The 24,472-nt window shown below is 45.3% G+C and overlaps 1 protein-coding gene across 14 annotated transcripts in view; it reads left to right on the top strand.

The window, feature by feature from the left end:
• The first annotated feature begins 881 nt into the window (after positions 1-881).
• ITSN2 (intersectin 2) overlaps positions 882-24,472 on the top strand; it is a 196,167-nt gene continuing 172,576 nt past the window's right edge. For 4 of the 14 annotated variants that reach the window (XM_084821915.1, XM_084821888.1, XM_084821823.1 and 1 more), the window contains exons 1-2: positions 890-922; positions 24,287-24,357. In XM_084821915.1, coding sequence (XP_084678041.1) covers positions 24,327-24,357 — 31 coding nt within the window. In that variant the 5' untranslated portion in view covers positions 890-922; positions 24,287-24,326. Of the gene's footprint in view, positions 923-24,286; positions 24,358-24,472 lie in introns of those variants that run through there. The other 10 variants (XM_084821905.1, XM_084821862.1, XM_084821897.1 and 7 more) reach the window with 3 other exon arrangements.

The raw sequence follows: 24,472 nt of genomic DNA, 5'->3' as shown, positions 1-24,472 counted from the left end.
CAACTTCCAAATGGGCCAAACCAACTAAATTCACCAGTCACACATAAGTGTATGGGAGGGATGCAACAAGCCACACAACTTCCACAAAACCCACATTCCAATACCTGTTCTGGGCAATAGTCGATATTCTGGAAGATGGCCCAGAACGGCAATTTCCAAGTGAACCAAATAAACCACATTCACCGGTTACACATAACTGGATGAGAGTGATGCAGTAAGCCATAAAACATACACAGAGACCAGGTTTTGGTACCTTTTCCAAGCAATAGTCTGTATTTAGGAAAAGGACCATTCTGTTGCGTTCCAGATGGGTCCTAGGCATTATGGGGTTAATAATAATAATAATTATAATAGTAATACTACTACTATTAATTTTGTTTGTTGTTGTTCAGTCGTTCAGTCGTGTCCGACTCTTCGTGACCCCATGGACCATAGCACGCCAGGCCTTCCTGTCCTGCGCTCTCTCCCGGAGCGTGCTCAAGCAAGTCCATATTCATTGCATCGGCGATGCTATCTAGCCATCTCATCCTCAAGTTTCAGCCCTAAAATAGCGTTCTCAAGTGTCTTTAACACATGCCATTGTTTTTGGCATGTTTTGGTTGTAGTTGCTTTTTATGATGAAGGGGCCGTTCCGGGCTGTCCCGCTCCGGGTTTTACATCGTCCCCTTACACTGCACAGACTCGCTATTGGGCCGATGGATGAGGAGCGTCTAGGGCGAGCCTTGTTCGCCTCCCGCGGCCCAGCGTCGGCCAGCCAGCAGTTCCTGTTCCTCTTCGCTCCCCGCGTCCGTCCAAAGACGCCGCCTGCAGCCGCCGCCATGTCCTGGTTTTGACGCAGCCGCGAGAGGAGGAGGAGGAGCGAGCGACGGGGGAGGCCGCCCGCCCGCCCGGATGAGGAAGGTGCTGACAGGCAGCGCAACAGGTAGGTGCAGGTGCCAGTGCTTGAGGTCTCTCCCCAGCGCCCCCGCCGCCGCCGCCCAAGCTGCTGGGGAGGCTGGCAAGAGGGGGTGGCTGTGGCTGTGGCTGGTGGCCCGGCGCCGGGCAAGCCGCCTCGGCCGGCCTCGTGGGGCGGTGCGCCTTTAGACCCCTTGACAGAGCCAGCAGGCTGGCAGCCGGCGGGACTCAAAGGCCGGCTTGCGTCGTCCTTCGTGAGCGAGCGTTCGGCCGCCTGCGGGGATGCTCTGGTTTGCGCGGAGTGCGGGGAATTAATGAGGTGTTGTGTGAAATGTGTTGAGCGCCGAAGGACTGTCGGGAAGCCACTTGCTGGTTGTGGCACCTTGCGGTTTGTTGGGGTAAAGAGAACGAGAGAGAAAGAGGCGACCAATAGGGTGAGAGAGGATTTGGGGAGGGGGCCACTCGGGCTGCTCTCCGAGTTTGAAGAGCGGCGCACGGGCGGAAACACCCGAAAGTGGCTGCGGTGCTTTGAGAACCGGCCGCGAAGGGGGCTGAACGTATGCAAAAGGCGCTCTTGTGTGGAAGAGCGCGATGCGATGGGGAAGTCGCCATTATGCATAGCTAATCTGCTCGAGGTCTGCTGCGTGCATCTGTCAAGCCTGGACTCAAAGGCCTTCCTTTGCTTCAGCCTTGAGTCACCTCAGCCTCCCCATACTGTCGAAATTGGGACTGAAAATTCGATGAAGTGTCTTGTGAAATATAAACATTTGTGACATTTTTGTGCTAAGTATTTAACTTTCATATCAGCTCTCCAGTTGTGTGGTGTATACAAGATGAAAGCGAAACAAATGGAATTATGCTTGCTAGCTAGCAAGCAGAATTGTGTTGGGGACATAAATAGTTAAAGTGTCAGTGTCTTTAAAAAAAAATCAAAGGATGTGTCTTGGATTTTTTAAACAAAGTCATTGTTAAATAGTAGGATCTGCATATTTTTTTTAATTTTGAAGCTTGTGTATATGTACGATCTTTATTTTTGTCTTATTTGAAACATCCAGTTGTATGTACTGTTTCAGTTTAAATATAGTAAAAATGTGTCTTTTTTTTTATGAAATCCTTCATCTCATTTAATCCATGAGACGGAGGATGATGTAGAAAAATAACTGCATAGCTTGAACACCTCCACATGTTTCTATGGGAACTGTAGTTCTTTTCTTGGTAGTATCATAACATGAATGATGATATCAGATGGATGAACTAGGGAAAGCATGTGCATTCATATGGATAACAAAGGAGTAAGGGGAAAGTTGTTATATTTATTGATATTAAGTATTGTTATTTTTTTTAATACCATGAAAAGTATGCTGGAACATAAAGAGACTTTCATGAGACTTCTAATATTCAATACCAGCATAAGTATTTGTAATTATTATCAAATTAGAACTATAGTCTGTTTTAGAATAATGAAATTACTATGCTGGTGTTACAGAAAAATAATAATTGCTACCAGTGAAATAATTGTATCTTATTGATCATGGAAATCTCAGCAGCAATTGGTGTAGTGGAAAAGAGATAAAACACCCTTCTTGAGAGTAAAGTGCACATTTTTCCTATCATGAATTTGGTATGCAGAGCACACACTTTTCCACAAGTGAATACTGGACAGTATAAGAAAAAGGTGCATCCAAGTGAAAACTTGAAGAGTATTTGTTGGTAGTAGTGCCTCCAGGGACAGGGAGCCTCATCTTGCCAGTATTCAAAATGCAACAAACCTTAAAAATTGTGAGATTGACTAGAAACAGGCATTTTAAAACACAATAAAAGATAGGGAGGAAAAGCTATTTGTCTAGCTGTGATGTTGTCCTGGATTTGTTATTTCAGTGTCATCTGAAACCAAAAGGTCTAGAAACTTGAAAAATGAAATCCAACTACATTACTAATATTCAAAAGTTCATTATGGTTGCATAGCATACATCGCCCACAAAAGGTGGTTCCGTAAGCTTTTAACAGTGCAGTCTTAATCACATTTATTCAAAAGCAAGTTCTACTGTGCTCACTGAGGCTTAGGGCAAAATCCTATGCATGTTTAGACTGCCTAAACATGCATAGGATTGCGCCCTTAATTTCTTTTAAATCTGTTTAGCATTACATCCTTGGTACATTTTCTGAACAAATAGGATAACCCCCTAACTGACAGACATCTAGGTTAGCTGGGCAACATTTGTTACGGAAGCTCTTTTGTAGGTGTTGTATTGCACATATTCCAAATTATACGATTTATTATCTTTCTTACCACTAGTACTCTCTCCAGAATATTTGCTTTTTCATTTTAAGTAATCTTGCAAATCGTTATTATTTGTATAATATAATACTCTTTCAGAATATACTGAAAGATCTAGGAGAAACATGTATCTGTACATGTACATGTAGGATGAAGGCTCATATTTAAACACAGTAAAAAAGCTAATGCCAAACCCTCCAGAATACCAGGATCTTTCCAGAAATAATGCAATCCGGCATGTACTGGGAAGAGAGAAAACAAGATTTATCTATGAACTCATGGGCAGGGTGATGCTATGGTCCGAGTACACTGGGCATTTGGTATGCCAGGCAAAGTCAATAGCACAGTCACTGTGGAAACTAAAGCTAACATTGCAACACCAGAGAACAGGCCCGCAGTGTTTCTGGGAACAGTGTTTCACTCCCCAGTCATGTACACAGAAGGTACCCCAGCACTAGCTGTCTTTCATATATTTGCACACACTCCACACATAATGCACAACCAGACCACCAGAAAGATCAGTAAACTTAATAAGGAGCTAAAGTTTATATGCCGGCCTGCACCCGAAAAGAAATTTGGACTACCCCATACCTTCATGACTGGGGAACTTTTCCCTGAAAGCTAAATAATAATTATCTCCGATAGAAATTCTCTCTCGATCATCCCAGAGTGCAGGACACGGAATAATGGGCTCAAGTTCCAGGAAGCCAGATTCCGGCTGAACATCAGGAAAAACCTGCTGACTGTGAGAGCAATACGACAATGGAACCAATTCCCTAGGGAGGCGGTGGGCTCTCCCACACTGGAGGCCTTCAAGATGAGGCTGGACAGCCACCTGTCGGGGATGCTCTGACTTGGATTCCTGCACTGAGCAGGGGGTTGGACTCGATGGCCTTGTGGGCCCCTTCCAGCCCTTCTATGATTCTATGAAATACAGTGAAAATCCTGCACCCAAGCGAAGTGTGGCACTGGACACAATTCAGTGCCATCAGGTAGAGGACACTCTCCTGGATGTGTGGGTGGATGGTTTGGGGTGACACAAAGTTTATTGTGGGGCATGCAGCCCCAGCTCCTTATTCTTTTCTATATTTTTTAAAGTATTATTGGCATGGGTACCTGCACTTGACAGTGTCTTACACCCAAACAAAGCTTTGAGCCAGACACAATTCAATGCCAGTCCATAGAGGACATTGCCCTGGAGATGTGGGTGCATCATGTGGGGGTGACATGTGGGGTTCATACCCAAGGTCCTTATAACTGTCATCTGAGGTCATCATGTGTTAGTGAGCATTGCGAAAAAATGAGTTTTGATAGGAGAGATTTATTATTTTGAAGATGACTGTCCCCAAATAATGGGGATGTGATATGGACTACTCCAAAGCTTATTTTGGAATGCAAGGTTATATAAACTAGGTCCATATTAAGTTTACTGATTGAGCACTGTTTTGAACTTTTGCACAAATAAGGAACTAGGACACTGTTACCAGCTTCATCATTGCGACACTTATAGCCCCAAACTTCAGGTTTTTCAGTTCAGAGCCTCTCTTTCACAAACACACCCTGCAGACAACCACTCTGTTGCCAAGCGAACAGCCAGAGCCAGACAGAAAGGGAAATAGAATGCCATTCCAATCACAACACCAGCCACCTCAGTAGGCCAGTGAGCAGGAGGGTCACATCGAGAACCCATGGACAGCCAAGGAGAAGGGTTCACATTCCACTGTGGGGATAATGCTTAGTGATAGTGCAAGGTTTCAAATGGGGTGCGAGGAGCTCAAAATGTGAACGCTCTACACTAGAAAAACCTGCCCTCATTTCATATCAGGCGTGCCTGAGTTTCAGTATGTAGTAGTGAGCCCTCTCTGCCATCCATTGCCCCCTCCTCAGTGTAAGGCTTTCTGTGTTCAGGGAAGGGGGCACTTGAGGAAAAGTCACCCATTTAAGCTTTAGCTGAGAGCTATAGGTGAGAACTGGTGTTTTGTTACTTCCTTTGCTTGGCTTGTTGTATGCTTAGTGATCCTCAAGTACCCCTCTGGCCTTGTCAATCTGTTTCTTCACTTATGAAAGTGGGTATTGTAACTTCAGGATTACTTGATATAAATCCTGCAGGTATTTGTCCCTGTCCAAAAAGCTGGAGCAAATGTGTTTATATAGCTTGGTGCAGACAATTGATTGGGCGGTATGCTCTGAGTGGTAGCTGGAATCATGTAGTTAAGTGTAGCAATCTGTTGGTTTCTGGTATAAGGAGAAGGGCATGACTTATCAAATAACTTTACTGGGCTGGCCCACAATTTAATCCAACTGTGTGGAGAGTCCCAGGCTCAAGTTGATTGTGGGGTGGAAGTTGCTAAAATCTTGGTGGAACTTCAAGGGTTAGAACATGAAGAGGCTCTGCTATATATGACCAAAAGTCTATCAAATTCATTATCCTGTTTCCCACAGTGGCCAGCCAGTCTCATGTCAGCCACCTGAACAATCTCTTCATTCCACAGAACAACCAGGGTGTTGATAGAAGTGCCAGCCATGTTCGGTGGACAATCCCCAAGGACCCTCAGATAACAATCTGTTGGCTAACAATAGCTTCCAGGAGCAGACCATTCTAATAGGTTACCCACTCCTGCAGAAGGTAAAGGTTGCTATAAGTCTAACCAACAGGAAGTGCTCTAACCATGACAAGGTTACCAAGAAATCCTCCACCCTCAGATCACCATCATCTTGACCAATTAAGAAAACCAAGTCAGGGGTGTATACTACTACATATGTTGGGACAGTGACATGTTGGGACAGTCCCATGGTTATCATGGCAGCCATGAAGTCCTGAGTCACCCCTACAAAGTAGCCTTAGCATGCGTATTGAGATGCCCCAGGACAACCATTCTAGGAGTCCTCAACATTAAATCCAAGACCACTTCCATCAGCTCTGGCAGGGAGACTTCTGGGCAGCATGATGGGCAGTTTACCAGCAGTATCCTTAATCTATTCCAAGTGCCCAACAGAAGGTACAAACACTCAAAACTGGTACTCAAATGGGTAGGAAGACTGGATCAAGAGACAGAATTCCTGTAGAGTAGACCATGACAGCCCTTGAGCCTATGATTGTCTATATTACTGCACTGCTTTAGGGGTGTGTGGGCAAGGCTCTCTTCCCAGTTCTTTCCCCTGTGAGACCATGGCCAGGGATTGAACCTAGGACCTCTTGTGTACTAAGCCTATGTTGTTCCATTGGGCTTCAGCCCCCCATGGGCCTCTTTAGGTTTGATCTGTGTGTTTGTGTGTAACTTGGTTGGGATCCTTTGTGCTCAAAGCAGCAAAGTAGAAAAGAACATGGTAGCACTTTGAACAAGAGATAATATAGTAATTACGGCAGGCACTCTCCCAGCATCTATGTAACGCCACCAGTACAGACTAATCACAGAGTGGCATACTGGTAATACCTCTAAGGTGTGAACCCTACCATGACATCACCTTGTCCTGCTATACACATACACCTGACATGTCCCACCATGCATGAGGCATAGGTTCTCAATAGTGTCACTGTGACACAGACAGCAGACACTCGGTAACATAACCCTGCAGAAAGAGTTTGAAATCTCCTTTTGCCATGAACACGCAGTCTGCAAATAACAACAGCAGGCTGAGGCAGAAGAGGAAACTGCTGAGGTGAGGAAAAATGAAGTAGAGGATACTCTTTCGAAAAGAGTTACAGGAGCAGAAGAAGTAGAAGCCACTCTACACCAGTGGAAGCAGTGGAACTATGGAACCATTTCCAGGTGCTTGAGACTGGAGGGCAGCCTGCAGAGGAAGAATTACAGGGGAACCTGCATGAGAGTGAGCAAGAGGCTGAAGGTCAGTCAAGCAGAGGCAATGAAACCAAGGCCTAAAACAAGAACAAGAGAAGAGTAGTAGTAGTGGGAGACTCCTTGCTGCATGGGATCGAAACCCAAGTATGTTGCGAAGACCCATGGACTCGCCAGGTATGCTGTCTCCCAGGAGGATGGATTAGAGATGTGACTGAAGGGTTGCCTACACTCATAAAGCCCACAGACAGGTATCCCATTCTTCTCATCCACGTAGGAACAAATGATACCGCCAAGCAGAGCTACAAAGAAATCACATCAGACTTTGAAGTTTTGGGAAGGAAACTCAAGAACTTTGAGGCCCAGAGAGTTTTCTCATCCATCCTTCCAGTAGTTAGAAGAGGGATAGAAAGGGAACGAAAAATACTCTGGGTGAATGACTGGCTATGAAGGTGGTGCCGACGCAAGAGATTTGGATTCTGGTACCACGGGCTATACTTCCTGGAAGATGGACTGTTGGCAAGGGATGGGTTGCACCTCACCAAGGCTGGGAAGAATGTATTTGGCCACAACATGAAGAACTTTATCAGGAGGGCTTTAAACTGAATCCTACGGGGAAGGGAGACGTAAAGTTGGTGGCAACAATGGATGAAGGCTCATGCACTGCAACGGAGAGAACAGTGCGAATAGCGCCCAATAATAGTCTTCAGAAACATGTATGAAGAAAACCAGACTATAAAGCACATGATTTTCGTTGTCTATATACTAATGCCCAGAGTATGGGAAACAAACAGAATGAACTTGAACTCTTAATGCAGGAGGAAAATTATGACTTGATAGGTGTAACTGAGACTTGGTGGGATGACTCCTATCACTGGAATACAGCAATTGAAGGATATAACTTGTTCAAAAAGAAGAGGAGAAACAGAAAGGGAGATAAAGTTGCACTATATGTTAAAACTACATATCTTTGCACAGAAATACAGGAAGATGGGCTTGGTAGCCCCATCAAGAGCATCTGGGTTAAAATAAACGGAGCAAAGAATAACAGGAACATGGTGGTCGGAGTCTACTACCGGCCACACAATCAAGGAGAAGACGAGGATGAAGCTTTTGAAAAGCAAATAGCCAATGTTTCAAGGAAGCATTATGTAGTGGTAATGGGGGACTTCAATTTCCCCGATATTTGTTGGGAGACAAATTCTGCAAAACATGGCCCCTCCAAGACATAGAATCATAGAATAGTAGGGTTGGAAGGGGCCTACGAGGCCATCGAGTCCAACCCCCTGCTCAGTGCCTGACATCCCTGGCAGATGGCTGTCCAGCCTCGTCTTGAATGCCTCCAGTGTGGGAGAGCCTACCACCTCCCTAGGGAATTGGTTCCATTGTCGTATTGCCCTAACAGTCAGGAAGTTTTTCCTGATGTTCAGCCGGAATCTGGCTTCCTGTTAACTTGAGCCCATTATTCCATGCCCTGCACTCTGGGATGATCAAGATGAGATCCTGGCCTTCCTCTCTGTGACAATGTTTCAAGTACTTGAAGAGCGCTCTCCTATCTCCCCTCAGTCTTCTCTTCTCAAGGCTAAACATGCCCGGTTCTTTCAGTCTCTCTTCATAGGGCTTTGTTTCCAGTCCCCTGATCATCTTCGTTGCCCTCCTCTGAACCCTCTCCAGTTTGTCTGCATCCTTCTTAAAGTGTGGTGCCCAGAACTGGACACAGTACTCCAGATGAGACCTAACCAGTGCTGAGTAGAGGGGAACTAGTACTTCCTGGGATTTGGAAGCTATGCTTCTATGAATGCAGCCCAAAAGAGCATGTGCCTTTTTTGCAGCCACATCACATTGTTGGCTCATATTCAGCTTGTGATCGACAACAATTCCAAGATCCTTCTCGCTTGTAGTGTTGTTGAGCCACGTATCCCCCATCTTGTAACTGTGCCTTTGGTTTCTTTTTCCGAGGTGCAGAACTTGGCATTTCTCCCTATAAAATGTAATTCTGTTGTTTTCTGCCCAGCGCTCCAGTCTATCCAGATCACTTTGAATTTTGTTTCTGTCTTCCAAAGTATTAGCTATCCCGCCCACTTTTGTGTCATCTGCAAATTTGATCAGCATTCCCTGCACCTCCTCCTCCAAGTCATTAATCAAAATGTTGAAGAGCACTGGGCCCAGGACTGAGCCCTGTAGTACCCCACTCGTTACCTCTCCCCAGTTTGAGAAGGTCCCATTGATAAGCACTCTTTGAGTCCGATTCTGTAGCCAACTGTGGATCCACCGGATCGTTGTTTCATCTAGCCCACTTTGAGCTTAGGGATGTCAGAGAATTCCGCCACGGATCTCAGGGAGGCTGAATGCCAGCGCATTCAGCCCCCCGAAATCGGTGGCTGAGCGGTCTGCCCCCCCCCCCGGGATGAGACTTACCTGGGGTGGATCTTCTTGGTGGCGGCGGTGTGGCGGCGGCGGTGGCTGGTCTTCCGACCGGCTGCCGCCGCCACCATTTCCAGTTAAAAAAAAACACGTGATAGGCTACGTAAAGATTTATGTAGCCTATCACGGCTAAATTTTAAAAAAACACCATGATAGGCTACGTAAATCTTTACGTAGCCTATCACAGCTGACTTAAAAAAACAACAACAACAACGCGCGTATGCAAATGGCGGCGCCCATGGGGCCCATGGCACCGCCATTTGCGTACGCGCGTTTTTTTTGCTTTTTTTTTACTCAGCCGTGATAGGCTACGTAAACATTTACATAGCCTATCACGGCTGACTGCAGGGACACAAACGGCGGCGGCTATGGCCGCTGCCATTTGCGTCCCTGCTAGCCAGCGGCCGGATGTCTGGCTGCTGGCGGAGCCAGCCGGTGGCTCCGCAGAATCGCTGCGGAGCACAGCCAGCCAGCCAGGATTCCGGGGGGGGGGGGGACGGAACGCCTCCCCCCGCACCATCAACATAATCCCTGAAAGGTAAGTGATTTTCGTACATCCCCATTTGAGCTGGTTTGCTCATCAGGATATCATGGGGCACCTTGTTGAAAGCTTTGCTGAAGTCGAGGTATATGATGTCTATAGCATTCCCACGGTCCACAAGGGAGGTTACTTGATCAAAAAACGAGATCAGATTTGTCTGGCAGGACTTGTTCTTGACAAATCCATGTTGGCTTCGAGTAATCACGGCATTGTTTTCAAGGTGCTTCCAGATGGATTGCTTTATGATCTGCTCCAGAATTTTCCCAGGGATTGATGTCAGACTGACTGGTCTGTAGTTCCCAGGTTCCTCCTTTTTACCCTTTTTGAAGAAAGGGACAACATTAGCCCTCCTCCAGTCATCTGGCACTTCCCCCATCCTCCATGATTTCTCAAAGAGAATAGACAGCGGTTCTGAGAGTTCTTCTGCCAGTTCCTTTACTCCTATTCCTATATATGTAAAATATTCCTATATTCTACAGATGAGTCAGCTTACTCGAAGCCACCATAGATTTGTCAAGAAGAAATCCTGCCCGACGAATCTGATCTCATTTTTTGATCAGGTGACCTCCCTTGTGGACTGTGAGAATGCTGTGGACATCATATACCTCGACTTCAGCAAAGCTTTCAACAGAGTGCCCCATGATATCCTGATGAGCAAACTAGCTCAAAGTGGGCTAGATGAAATACTACCAGGTAGATCCACAATTGATTACAGAACCAGACTCAAAGAGTACTTATCAATGGGATCTTCTCAAACTGGGGAGAGGCAATAAGCGGGGTACCACAGGGCTTAGTCCTGGGCCCAGTGCTCTTCAACATTTTTATTAATGACTTGGAGGAGGAGGTGCAGGGAATGCTGATCAGATTTGCAGATGACACAAAGTTGGGTGGGATAGCTAATACCCTGGAAGAGAGAAACAGAATTCAAAGTGCTCTTGATAGGTTGGAGTGCTGGGCAGAAAACAACAGAATTACATTTAATAGGGATAAATGCCAAATTCTGCACCTTGGAAAAAAAACCCAAATGCAGTTACAAGATGGAGGATGCGTGGCTCAACAACACTACAAGCGAGAGGGATCTTGGAATTATTGTAGATCACAAGCTGAATATGAGGCAACAATGTGATGTGGCTGCAAAAAAGGCCAATGCTATTTTGGGCTGCATTCATAGAAGTATAGCTTCCAAATCCCAGGAAGTACTAGTTCCCCTCTACTCAGCACTGGTTAGGCCTCATCTGGAGTACTGTGTCCAGTTCTGGGCACCAAATTTTAAGAAGGATGCAGACAAACTGGAGAGGGTTCAGAGGAGGGCAACAAAGATGATCAGGGGACTGGAAACAAAGCCTTATGAGGAGAGACTGAAAGAACCGGGCATGTTTAGCCTTGAGAAGAGAAGACTGAGGGGAGTGCTCTTCAAGTACTTGAAACGTCACAGAGAGGAAGGCCAGGATCTCTTCTCGATCACCCCAGAATGCAGGACACGAAATAATGGGCTCAAGTTACAGGAAGCCAGGTTCTAGCTGAACATCAGGAAAAATGTCCTGACTATTAGAGCAATATGACAATGGAACTAATTTCCTAGGGAGGTGGTGGGCTCTCCCACACTGGAGGCATTCAAGATGAAGCTGGACAGCCATCTGTCAGGGATGCTTTGACTTGGATTCCTGCATTGAGCAGGGGGTTAGACTCGATGGTCTTATAGGCCCCTTTCAACCATACTATTTTATGATTCTATGATTCTACCATGCTGACTGGCCAACAGAGGGAAGAAAGGATTATCCAGCAGAACACCCTGGCAGCTCCACAGCTTGCTTGGGAGGACGCAGGCAATCCTGCTGGGTTAGCAATACCTAAGTGGCAGGGAGGAAAAGGTAAAGTTTGTCCTAGTAGTTGCAATTTTACTCCTTACAGGAACAACCTGTGAACTGGGGGTTGGGGGCATCATTTCTGGGTGGTTCTGATCCTATCTACAGGGAAGTTTCCAGAGAATAGTGTTGAGGGACTGTATGTTGGCCCCTTGCAAGTCTTGCTGTGGGATGCTTCAAGGCATCATCTTGTCTCCAATACTGTTTTTAATATCTATATGAAGCCACTGGGTGCGGTCATCAGGGGATTTGGGGCAAAGTGCCATTAGGATGTTGATGACTCCCAACTATTCTCCATTACACCTGAATCAGGAGAGGCTATTCACAACCTAGATTGGTGCTTAAGCAAAGTGATGGGCTGGATGAGGGCCAATAAGTTGAAGCTGAATATACATAAGACTGTGGGTGAGTGGTTCACAGGTCCAGGAATTACCGGTTCTGGATGGGGTTGTACTCACCCTGAAGGAACAGGTTCACAGTTTGGGGTATTCTCCTAGATGCATTGCTGTCATTGTGACCTTGGGGCTCCATGGCACTCCATGGCTAGGAGTGCCTACTACAAGCTTAGGCTGGTCACCAACTGGACCTGTTCCTGGACAGGAATAACCTGTCCATGGTGATACATGCATTGGTAACCTTGAGACTGGATTACTGTAATGCGCTCTATGTGGGACTCCCCTTAAGGTTGGTTTGGAAACTGCAGCTGGTGCAGAAGACTGGAGTGCCTGACCGCACACACATTATGGTAAAACAAAACTGGGGGACATCCAAAATGATCCAGTGGAATAAAGCAATGAAGTTTCAGGATGTGGAAAAAATATATATTTTTTTATTCCAAGAAGTGTCCCTATGCATTTCAGCCCCAAGTATGGGCCTTCTTAAGGGGTTAGGTTTTTTTTTTTTTTAATATATAAATGCCTTCAGAGATCTCTGAAAAAGATTATTCCTGTGACCATGGAGAGCCCCATGGCCAGAAGAAGCTGCTGCCTGGGTCTCATGAGAGCTCTCCCAGGTCTTATGAGACCCTTGCGAGAGCACTCGTGGGACTCGTGAGAGCCCTGCAGCCCCTAATTCCAGCCGTGAAGCTCTTGACAAGGGAAGCAGAGGGTGGGCGGCTGCTTCAGAGAATTCTGTGGCTACTGTCTCGCTGCAGCAAGTGCCACAACAGGAGAGCAGTTGATGGGACTCTCTAGAGCAGCCACTGGTGGAGGTGGGACAGCAGTAGCAGGGAGCAACACAATTTGCCTAATGTATCCGCGTCACCCTGCTTCATGAGTGGCCTGGCCCTGCCCCCAGTCATGAGTTCCTTTTGTACCAACCACATGATGTGTGTGTGTGTGTGTGGTCTTTTTTGCTTGTTTGTTTTTATCCTTTTGTAAACCACTTTGGGATTTGTTTCAAATGAGAAGCAGTATATAAATATTGCTAATAAATAAATAAATAAATAAATAAATAAAGAAAGAAAGAAAGAAAGAAAGAATTAAAGAATACTTGTATTCAAGTCAATGGAATGATATCACTCCATTGGCTTGAACAGAGGTCAGTGCAAAAGTCCCCTGCCAAGAAACGGCAGGGTGGGGGGAGAAAAGTGAGAGTCCAGAGGGGGGGCTCCCAACATTTTACTCCCCACAGCAATTTGTAGTGGTGCCTAGGACCCTCATTCAAAAAGTTAAATGTGCCTGTGGGCCCAAAAAGGTTGCCTACCCCTGTTTTAGATAAATCACAAAACCCAGGGATGATGCACCTGATCACTTGTAACAACACAGAATTTTTAAAAGAGGCCCTTATAGCTCAAGAAATACCTTCCCCACTCAGTGTCACCTGCCACAGATTACCAGTATAAAGAACCAACTCACCGAGGGGTTAACGTGGAGAATCCTTACCACTTGAAAGGCCCCCAGCCTTCCCCACATATTAGAAGCCATGGCAGGAAAAAGTAATCTTACCACACTTTCATCAACACATGACCAAGCAAATCCACGGTGAGAAACTTGACCTTGGTGAGTTTTTCTCTACTGGGCCCATGTCAGAGGCAAAAAGAGGGGCAACAAGCAGGACTAGAACTTGTACTTCACAATACATAGAGCAGTTCCCTAACTACACAACAACAGGAGCAGGAAAGGGACAGCATTCATCATGGAACTTGTCATCCCCATAGCTACCCAAGCCACTGACCAAGCTTTCTTCACTAGGACAATGGTGGCTTCATAGTGAAGTATAGCCAAGCAGCAAAAGTGCAAGAGTATAACATGTATTTTATCTGTGCGCCGCCTTGAGATCTTAATGATATAGGGTGGGATATAGATGTTTTTAATAAATAAAATAAATTACACATGAGGTCCCAGCTTGACCTGTGTATGCAGTCAAGCGGCTGTGTCCCCTATCGTGCTCCATAATGCATAAAGGACATGTGCCCTTCAGGAGTTAAAAACAATAACATCTAGACTGGGGTGCATAGCTGCTTTAGAGTGAGGGCAATCACTGACCCCGCCCACCAGTGACATGAGGCAGAAATTTTTGCACTGAGTAAAATTTTTCTGCGTAAAATTTTCCATTTCATAAGTTCATTAGTAAAAATGAATGTATGCCAATTGCAAATATATTAGGCAAGCTTGGCAATTTCAAAGTTGTAATTAATATTTTTTAGATTATTATCCTTGCCTATTATGTGAAAGAATACATATGTCACTGAAATACATTACCGTCTCAGTGTGAAATGGAACTAATAAGTAGTGACAGCGAAACTGAAGGTTTCACAACCTTCCACAACCTTAGTGGAAGAGAGTTGAACTCTGTTGAAATAGATGAGTGATTGTCAGCTATCATGCTCAGTTCTTTAGGCTGCTAAAATTAATGAACATGTCAACGGTTTTCAGTACCTGTATTTCCCCCCCCCCCTTAAATTGAAACACTGTAAGGAAAGTACATGCTTTTGTATTTAATTTTTTGCAAGTAGTCCAGTAAATATAACATTTAAATCACATTTATTGTTGTTGTTCAGTCGTTCAGTCGTGTCTGACTCTTCGTGACCCCATGCACCATAGCACGCCAGGCCTACCTGTCCTCCGCTCTCTCCTTCAGTGTGCTCAAGTCCATATTCATTGCATCGGTGATGCTATCTAGCCATCTCATCCTCTGCCATCCCCTTCTCCTTTTGCCTTCAGTCTTTCCCAGCATCAGGGTCTTTTCCAGGGAGTTTTCTCTTCGCATTTGGTGGCCAAAATATTTGAGCTTCAGCTTCAGTATGTGTCCTTCCAATGAGCACTCAGGGTTGATTTCCTTTAGGATGGACTGATTTGACCTCCTTGCAGTCCAGGGGACTCGTAAGAGTCTTCTCCGGCACCACAGTTCGAAGGCATCAACTCTTTGGCGCTCAGCCTTCCTTATAGTCCAGCTCTCACAGCCGTACATTACTACTGGGAAAACCATAGCTTTGATTAGACGGACTTTGTCGGCAAGGTGATGTCTCTGCTTCTTACTATGCTGTCTAGGTTTGCCATAGCTTTCCTCCCAAGGAGCATGTGCGCTTTATTTTCAGGTCAAATACTTGTGGTGTATTAGACCAAAAATTAACATGGGGTACTTTTTTTACCTTTGTCGTTTACTAAATACAAATAAGATCAACATGCTAAATTAGATCTCTTTAGGGCATCACAACATTTTCCAATGCAAACTGCAAATTTACCTATGCAAATTAACTTAATTTGCATTGGAAAAATTTCCAGTTCAAAATTTTCCAGAAAACCCACACCACTCCCACCGACTGACATCATCACCCCACTTGCATCCAACCATTTTGCCTTTCTCCATGCTGGCAGAGGCACTGAGTTCCATGCTTCTTCCAGAACAGAGAACGGAGAGAAAGGTCCCTGTCTTCTTGTGGCCCACACCATCGCTGTGGTAGCACCATGCGAAAGCACTCGGTCAGAGCTGGGAAGATCATCCATTCCTCCTGGTGCTGGCTGAGTCCCTGGCTTCATGCAGCATGGGCCGTCTCCATGAGGAAGATGTTCACCTCATGAAAAGACTCAGTTGGCACCAGGAAGCATGACCGCTCCTCCTGGGGCTGGCTGCACCACTCTGATGTGTGAAGCCACCTGGCTCACATTTCAAACATCATGGAGCAGTTCCCTGTTCACTCAGCCAAAGCAGCAGGTAGGAATTGGACATATGACAGGGCATTTGTCTTCTCTTAGTCATGGATTCCAGGAGCACAGGGGCTGCAGAAAGAGCCCTAACCTGGTGGAGCAGCTCATGTTTTCAATGCGGGGGTCCCAGGTTCAAATCAAGGGTATAACCCTACACTAGGTAAGGTAGAGAGGGGCCTCCACAGCCAGTCAGGATAAGTGCTGCATGGGCCAATAGCCTGGCTCCTACATGGGCCACCCAGCCCTTTTGAACCACCCCTTCCCTGACAACCAGTGTGACCAATCCACCCCCTGCTCTTTTCCCAGTAGGCCAGTCCTGCCAGGTGGCATCCCAGATGACCCATTGCCCCTCTGCCTCCTCCTCTCTCCTTCTCCACCTCCTCTTCTCCACCAACTGACTGCCTCATACACCTTGGCAGTAGCACCGATCCCTGTGCACCCTGAGAGACCTTCCGCCTTACAGTCCAGGGAGCCTGAGTGAGCAGAAAGGAGGGGCCACTGCTCCTGAGCCCTTCAGTCTCTCTGCCTGCCCACTTATTGAGCCCAGCAGAAGCCAGATCCTAATAGGGTATGAGAAAGGTATCTCTATCTACTACTCCTTAGCAACAACAACAAAAACTTCACATGAAACAAACTCATAGCTTTTCTTGATCAACATTTGGGATGGAGGAGATTTTGAACAGGAAAGACACATGAGGTTGCCATCCAGTCACGCTAACAAGGCCTTGGTTCCTTGGACAGCGGCTTGACAGACAGCAGGGTAGCAGGTGCAGTGTCTCTGATTGCATATTTCCATGATATGAGCACCTTCACCTCTTGCATAACTGTCTGTCATGAGTACAGGAGCCTTCCTGGAACAAGTAGGTTAACACCCCACAGAGCAACAGCTGGTAGCATCCTGGTCACTATTGCTGGTCTTGGGGTGGGCCTCCCTCATGGGCAGCATGGAATCGATTCTGTGCCTTGAGTGGAGTGGCTTGTGAAGAGCAAGAGGAAACACGCAAAGTAATGAGAAATAGTCAGTGATATGGATGGGTGAGATATTCGTTTGGCTCACATTGTGATACAAACTGACATAATTTGCAGTTCCCAAACCGATATGTGAACTGGAACGCAATTATCCTTTGATTTTCACACTTCTCTGAATTTTGTGATGCAGTCCTCCAAACAAAAAATGCATATGAAAATGCATATATTAGGGAAAATTGCATACAAAATGTATAAATGAGGGAGAGTAGCATATAAAAAGATATAATAGGGAGAATTGCTTGCGAAAATGTAGATATTAGAGGAAAATGTATACAAAAATGTGTATACATTTTTGTGTGGACTTTTAAAAAAGACATTTGTAAACTGGTGTGAAAATGGGATGGAGTGAAACTGTGCTTAAAAAACATTAGAGACAGCTAAACCAACAGATTCATCCATCTCTAGTCAGCAACCACGATGCAGTCCCTGGACCTAGATGCACAGTAGGTGTTTTTGAGGCAGTGAGAGAGAGGAGGAAGGGATGTCACTTGAGTGCTCTGTCAGTGCGTATGCCTCAAGTCTTCCCCCTCTGGGGGGGGGGGGGGAACGGATTGCAGTGATTGTTAATATAGGTACCCATTCCCCCCTCGAGGTTACTGTGGAACTCTCTGTGTGTGGTGACAGTTTGTTATGCTCCCCAAAACTGGGCTGCGTTCTTGCAATGCAAAAGCTCATGAACTTTTTTCCAGCAATGACAATGTCGGAGCAGAGTGCCTGGCCTTTGCCAACAGAGAGCTTAACTGCATGTGGAAGTGAGCGCCTGTCCTGTGCATGGGAGACACTGCTGCCCACTGGGGTGGGAGGTGGGGCGAGGGAGAGAGAGCGTTGCAGCACAGTTTAGACAAGACACCATAATCACATATAGCCAAAGGGTGTGGAGAAACATGGCAGACCATGGCAGCAGTTGTACTTTATAGCGTGGTTGCCCCTTCTTTTGCTCACCTGCGTGGGGTGCTCTGTCCTGGCAGCCCAAGTTGTAGGAGTGAAGTGGAGGTTGCTGTCGGGTGTTTGTAACTGTTGAGTGTTTGAGCCCCAAGTTGAGGTACCTGTTAGGGTTCTTAGAAGAGATATGTTAGTAATGTTCCCAAATTCCCATGTATGTTCTGGAGACAGACAGTTTTTTAATTATTATTATTTTATTTTAAATACCTTTGACCCACCCTTCAGGGTGCTCTGCTGTCTCAGAGATTTATAAACTACCTTAAGGGCAGTGTCACCTGAAGGGTGGGTCAAAAGCCTCTCTAAAACACATAAACATACATTAATTACAAATTCAACATTTAAACCACAAATTAAGATGATAAGAAGAAGCAGCTTATTCCCCCCTCCCCCCCTCCCAAGTGTAGCACAATGCAATGAAACACCAAATGAAATAAAAAGATCTTCATAGTTGTCTAAAAACTAAGAAAAAGTGATGAGGTCATATCTACCCAGGGAGAGAGTTTCAAAGGTGCATGACTACCACTGAGTGCCCACCAGCCTCTTTGTCAGGCCACAGAGCAGGGTCTCCAATGCTGTTCTTAATGCTTGGGCAGGCTTGTACAGGTGTATGTGGTCCTTCAGATAACCAGGACCCAAATGGCTTAGGGCTTTAAAAGCCAAAAACAACATCTTGAGTTGTGCCCAGAAACGAATAGGCAGCCCATGTAACTGTTACAGAATGGGTGTAATATGATCTGAGTGCCTATCTCACACTGTTGTTCTAGCTTCCGCATTCTGTACTAGTTGCAGTTTCTGAACCATTTTCAAGGGCCCCACATAGTCCAATGATGTAACCTGGACATAACCACTGTGGCTAAGTCCCCTTTTTCTAGAATAGTTCACAGCTGATGAACCAGCCTGCACACCAACACCACCTGCAACTCCATGTTTAGTGCTAAGTCCAGAAGCACTCCCAGACTACACTCCCTGTATTACTCCATCCAGATTAGCAGATTCCTAACCCACAGTACGTCTCCTTTATCTGGACCAAGCTTCAGTTTGTTAACCCTCATCCATCTGAATATTGCCCTCAGACACCATCAGTTTCAGCTGCCTCCCCACGATTAGATGGTAAAAAAAAAAAGAATGTTAGAGCTGTGTGTCATCCACATACTGATAACAAAACCTCCAGATAGTTTTATGTAGATATTGAAGAGCATGCAAGACAAGATGGAACCTTGAGGCCAGTGGGTGGAACAAAAGTCCCCTAGCACCACCTTCATGGTCCATTCCACCCCCACGTGGAAGGAATGGAGTCACCATAGTACCATGCCTCCAAGCCCCATTCCAGAAAGCCACAGAAAGGTCCAGACAAACCATCAGGGTCATACACACCTCCCATCCATTTCCTGGTGTAAGTCATCCACCAGGGTGACCAAGGCAATTTCCATCCAGAACCCAGTCCAAGCTTCAGGTTGGAATGGATCTAAATAATCAGTGTCATCCAAGATTGCCTGGAGCTGACACCACCACTCCAAGACGTTGCTCAGAAATGGTAGATTTGAAACAGGGTGATAATTCTCCAGAGCCAAGGTATCTGGACCTGTCTTCTTCAACAGTGGTTTTCCTACTGCATCCTTCAAGATCACCATCCTTTAATGAGGCATTGACCACTTTTGATATCCATATTATAAGCCCAGCCCTGCCTGATTTCACTAGTCAGGAGGAGGAAGGGTCTAAAGAATAAGTGATAGGCTTCAGTCCTTCAAGCAGCTTGTCAACATCCTCAAGCTGTACAAGCAGAAAAGTATCTATAGCAACAGGCCCAGATGATGCCATGGCCACATCCATCTCAGATTCTGTCAAAATTGTGGCATCCATGTCAGAGAGGATATGAACAATTTTATCTGCAAAATGTAATGCAAATTGCACAGCGATTTCAAAGGTTCCAACTGCTGACCCATTGATCCAATGCCAAATAGGCCCGATTACCCCAAAGAACTCCAGTGGCTGATTCCAAACCCATGTACACCTTGCTCTTGGAAGTAAATTTGAGGCTTAAGAAAGTGAGGAGTGTTCACATGGGGATAACTGATTTGTCAAAGTACTTTCATTTTATATTAACCAAAATGGCTAAAATGTTGAGCGTTCCACCAATCCCAGCGGAAAATTCTTCCTTGTAATGGAAAGCTTCAAAAATGTTTTGCCTTATGGAATCTTTCATTCCTTGTCTGTCTCCCAAAACTTAGATCCTTATCATCTAGGTTGCCATCAGCTGTCTTATCCTTATTTTTGCCTTATTTGTTGAGTTTGTATCCCCAGTTGTTCTTTGCATTTTTTCCATTTTCCCTCAACTTCCTCTGCACACACTCTCAGGTGTGCCTTAAGTGTCGGTGACCACCTTCAGGGAACCCAGGAACCTGGAATCCATGTTTGCTAAACCTGTGTTGTTCTACTAGATTATGGCTACTTAAGTAACCTGTTCAGTCTTGGTGTATTTATACAATTATTATATCTTTCAGTCCTCAAAAATATAAATGGCTGTTTCTTAGACTGGGTGATACAGGAGCCTTTTTTGTCCTGTTTGCTCCTGTTGCTGTGCAGTTAAAAAAATGCTGTGTGGAGTCCAGTCCTGCCTGTTCCCCCATTTTTTGCCTCAGACTTAGAATCGTAGGATTGTAGAGTTGGAAGGGACTTTGGGGGTCATCTAATCCAATGTCTTGTTCAATGCAGGATTTGCAATGCAGAATGCAAGTTCAGCATCCCTGACAGGTAGCTGCCCAGACTTCTGTAAAGGAAAGCCCACCACTTCCCGAGGCAGTCTGTTCTACTGTTAAACAGCCCTTACCATTAGAATGTTTCTCCCCGTGTTTAGCTGAAATCTGTTTCCCTGCAATTTCCACCCATTGCTTCTAGTTCTGCCCTTTGAAGCAATAGAGAACAAATAACACAATTGTTACACAGTATGAATCCAAAATTTCAGTTTTGCCTTAATTCTACATTTTTTCCATGATGAGATCTGAAGAACCATTTCTTGTTTTCCATCTCTCTGATTTCCCCCATCGACCTACCAAGGAAGTCATGGGCTTGTTTCCTGTAAACATGCAGTTGTGGTGCCTGTTGTTGCTTGCCTTCGTATCTCCCCACCTGACAAAAGGCTCCTCCCCTTTCAGGGGTATTGTGGGGCTTGAGTCCTTCCATGGGGAAGCTGGCTTTCGGGGGATTCCTTCTCTGTGTGTTGGCCACTCAGAAAGGTGCTTATTTCCAGGTTGTATGTGTGTTAATGGTATAAGGCTATTTGAATCCCCCATCTTCAGAGATCCCTGGAGTGCTTCAATGACTGGAAGTATGCTGGCGGCACCGCAGTGGTTCACACTGGTGAGAGCACTATGGTGTATTTGTATCTGCCAGGCTGTGTCTCATCTGTATTGTGGGGTAGTGTGATGCCATATTCTGTATGTTTTTAGAAATATATATAAAAATAAACTCAGAAGTGGCTGACAAGAGCCAGATAAAACAATTCAAGCATAAAAGTAGAAGCAACAAAGTTCAACTCAAATTAAAAGCCAGGTGAAATAAAGTATTAATGGCTCACTGAAGGTTAAAGGAGAGCAAGAGACAACCAAACTTCTCTAGGGAAAGAGGTCCTGAGACAGGTGAACCATTCTCACTCCATCCGACTAGCTTGTTTCCCTTACCTGAACAGGTGTGTCTATGAGTCACCTGATCGAGAGAGAAAACTGAGGCCATATGGATAGGCACCGCTCAACAACAGATTTATAAATCCCAGCTGAGTGTTTTGGCTTCAAGAATTATTGCATCCTACTATGCATGGCTTATGTAAGGGTGTAATCAGCATGCCGTGCTGTGATTGGTGGGTTTTAGTGAAGTTGCTGGGGATGCTGGATCAACTTTGGAACCTGACTACACCACTCTGATGTTACTTATACATCAGTGGTACTATAGAATTGCTCTGGCCAGCTTTCCTTTATTGACAGTGGCATGGATTAATTCCACCAAATATTCAAAAGTACCTGAAAACAGAGCATCAAAACTAGGGATGCACAAGCATCCTTGTGTTTGCCCCAAAGGTGCTTGAACTTTTGTGTGTGCTAGAAGCAAGTGTGTACAAAATACTCACAGGTGTTTGAAGCATCTGCCTTTGTCCCATCCCCAAGGGCCCACCAGACCTACCTGGGGCAGGAGAAGGGGGAAGCAGCAAAGTCTGGTGCTCCCACTCCTTGGCAGAGGCCTCTTCCACTGAGTCCTAGCATCCTCAGTGTGAACATGGTGATATTTGTGTCAAATTCTACTTTCTCCTGGCAGAAATGGACACAAATAGTATCATTTTCCTGCTGGGGATGTTGGGACTTTTAGTCCCAGTCCCATCCTCAGTGGAACTACCAATGAGCTGGAGCACCAGACTTTGCTGTTACCCCTTTCTCTTGCCCCAGGTAACTTCAGTGGGTTCTTTAGTGGGACAGGAAGAAGCGGGGGCAGGCATTTGAAGTGCTGGTTGAGCAGGCCCTGCTAGTAGCCTGTTCAACCCACACCTGATTGTGAGAAATGGAACAGGAGCGCCTGTATTCAGTTTTTTTGCATCACTCCTAATTAAATTTCTAGATTAAGCACTAAATATTTAACATTTCCCTTCCAAGTCTCTCACATTGTTAACTAACTTTATAACTAGTTGTAGTTGGGGAGCACAGATTTGCTTGAGACTATGTTTGTGTGAATGTTACATTTTTTAATCCAGATTTTGTAATATTTTTGTAAATTATGGTTTACTGTTTTAAAAATATTTACAGCAGAATCCTGTTCACTTTTACTCCGGTTCACTGAGGTGTATGGGGCTTACTCCCAGAGTATAGAATTGGTGCCTTAGAGTACAGTCCTATACTTGAGATCTTTCAGATGAGGGGCTATAGGATTTGTCAGAAGCTATGCTATGCAGGCAAAACTCAAGATATGCTGACAGCATAACAGGTATGTCACTGGAACACTCCAGATAAGCAGGTGGAACAGTCTGCTGGCAGAACTGTTCCACTGGCAAAGACACCCTGGTGGAATGTCTGAAACAGGACAGAGTCATGGGCAGGATGTGGACAACTGTATCCTATCCTATACTTCTTCAATCCACAGCCATGCCTCCATTGACAGTGCAACTTTACACCAGCTCTAGACCTGGAGCAATACATTTTCCTCCTATTGACTTCAATGGGAGAAAAAAATAATTAAAATAACTGCCCTACCCACATCACCATGACAGAACATAGTATGGTATGGTGTAACTTGGCAACTGGTCACAAAACACCACCACAAGTACATAAACCCATGGAGTGAAACCACAACTCAGATGATAATGCTGCATGGCACAGGGCTATATCTCTCTGGCCCCATGTCATGCGCACTTAGAGCTGACTACTTGGAACTCTGGTAATGGTAAACTATGAAGTTTCCTCATCTCTTGCTGGTTCCATAAATCACTGCTCCAAGAGTCAATAATTTATTTTACAGGGAAGTAACATTTCAAATTGATTTCAAAAACACCTCACCTGCTTCCACACTGGGCTTGAATTGCCACCTTTACTCATAACTCCTGTCTAGGAATCAGCTCTATCACTTTAACTCTTCCTTTTCCAAATAGCATTGCCTTTACATTTGTGGTTCTCCCCCTCTAAATTACAGCCACATGGAACCCTCCGTTAGGACCACAGTGAGGGGGAATGGAGTGTTTTACTGTGAACTTGATGAACCCCCCCCCCAAACATTTGGCGCTGGGGAAAGGGAGACTGCCCACCCCACTATCAGTGTGGAAGCAGAGCTCCTATGCTGCTTGTAGCTTGAAATGGAAAAGCAATGATTGGGTTTATCAGTCCAAGGATAACTGAAGACACTTTGTTAGTATTCTCTTTCCCTTTTCCTGTATCTGATTCCTTCCCCCACCCCCCATATCCATATCACTGCCTTTTTCTCTCCATTCCCACCCATCAGGTAAGACTTCTACAGGTATTAGCACTGACGCTCACTGATTCATTAGTTAGGGATGATAGGCCTTGAAAAGAACTACTATAGTATGTAATGCTTATTCTTGCTCCAAGTTCTATACGTATTTTGATCATGTTTTAATGTTCAAACATATCTTGCTCCACAATTGGTACATTTTCCTTTAAGAAAAGACTACCTTTTTCAAGACTGCATCATATACCTCATGTAAAAATCCTCCCTCCCCTGCCCAAATGTTAACTCAGCATCTTTAGCAGAGGTCTGGAGTCCTGTATTGTTTATTGTCAGACGTGTAGGCTAAACGGGGTAGACTTCCATTTTGCTTTGCAGGAGCTGAACTACATTTTGCCCTTGTTACATTATTAATGGTATAATGTTGTTAGGTTGCAGATGGCCAAGAGCTAGCAAGTAACATTCAGGACCATGATGGCTCAGATTCCTACAGCCATAAATGGTAAGTCGCTTAAGGTACTCTCTGAAGACAAGGAGCTTTCCTCTTCCTTCATCATAGTAGCATTTAACAATTCAAACACTGATATGCCTCAGGATTTGGGGGCAACTCGCTGAAG

The sequence above is a fragment of the Heloderma suspectum genome, chromosome 1 (genome assembly GCF_057233095.1).
Source record: "Heloderma suspectum isolate Gila_16-S chromosome 1, 16-S_ref, whole genome shotgun sequence".
Taxonomy (NCBI): domain Eukaryota; kingdom Metazoa; phylum Chordata; class Lepidosauria; order Squamata; family Helodermatidae; genus Heloderma; species Heloderma suspectum.
Note: the sequence above shows the minus strand (reverse complement) of the source record. Positions and strands in the feature narration are given on the sequence as shown.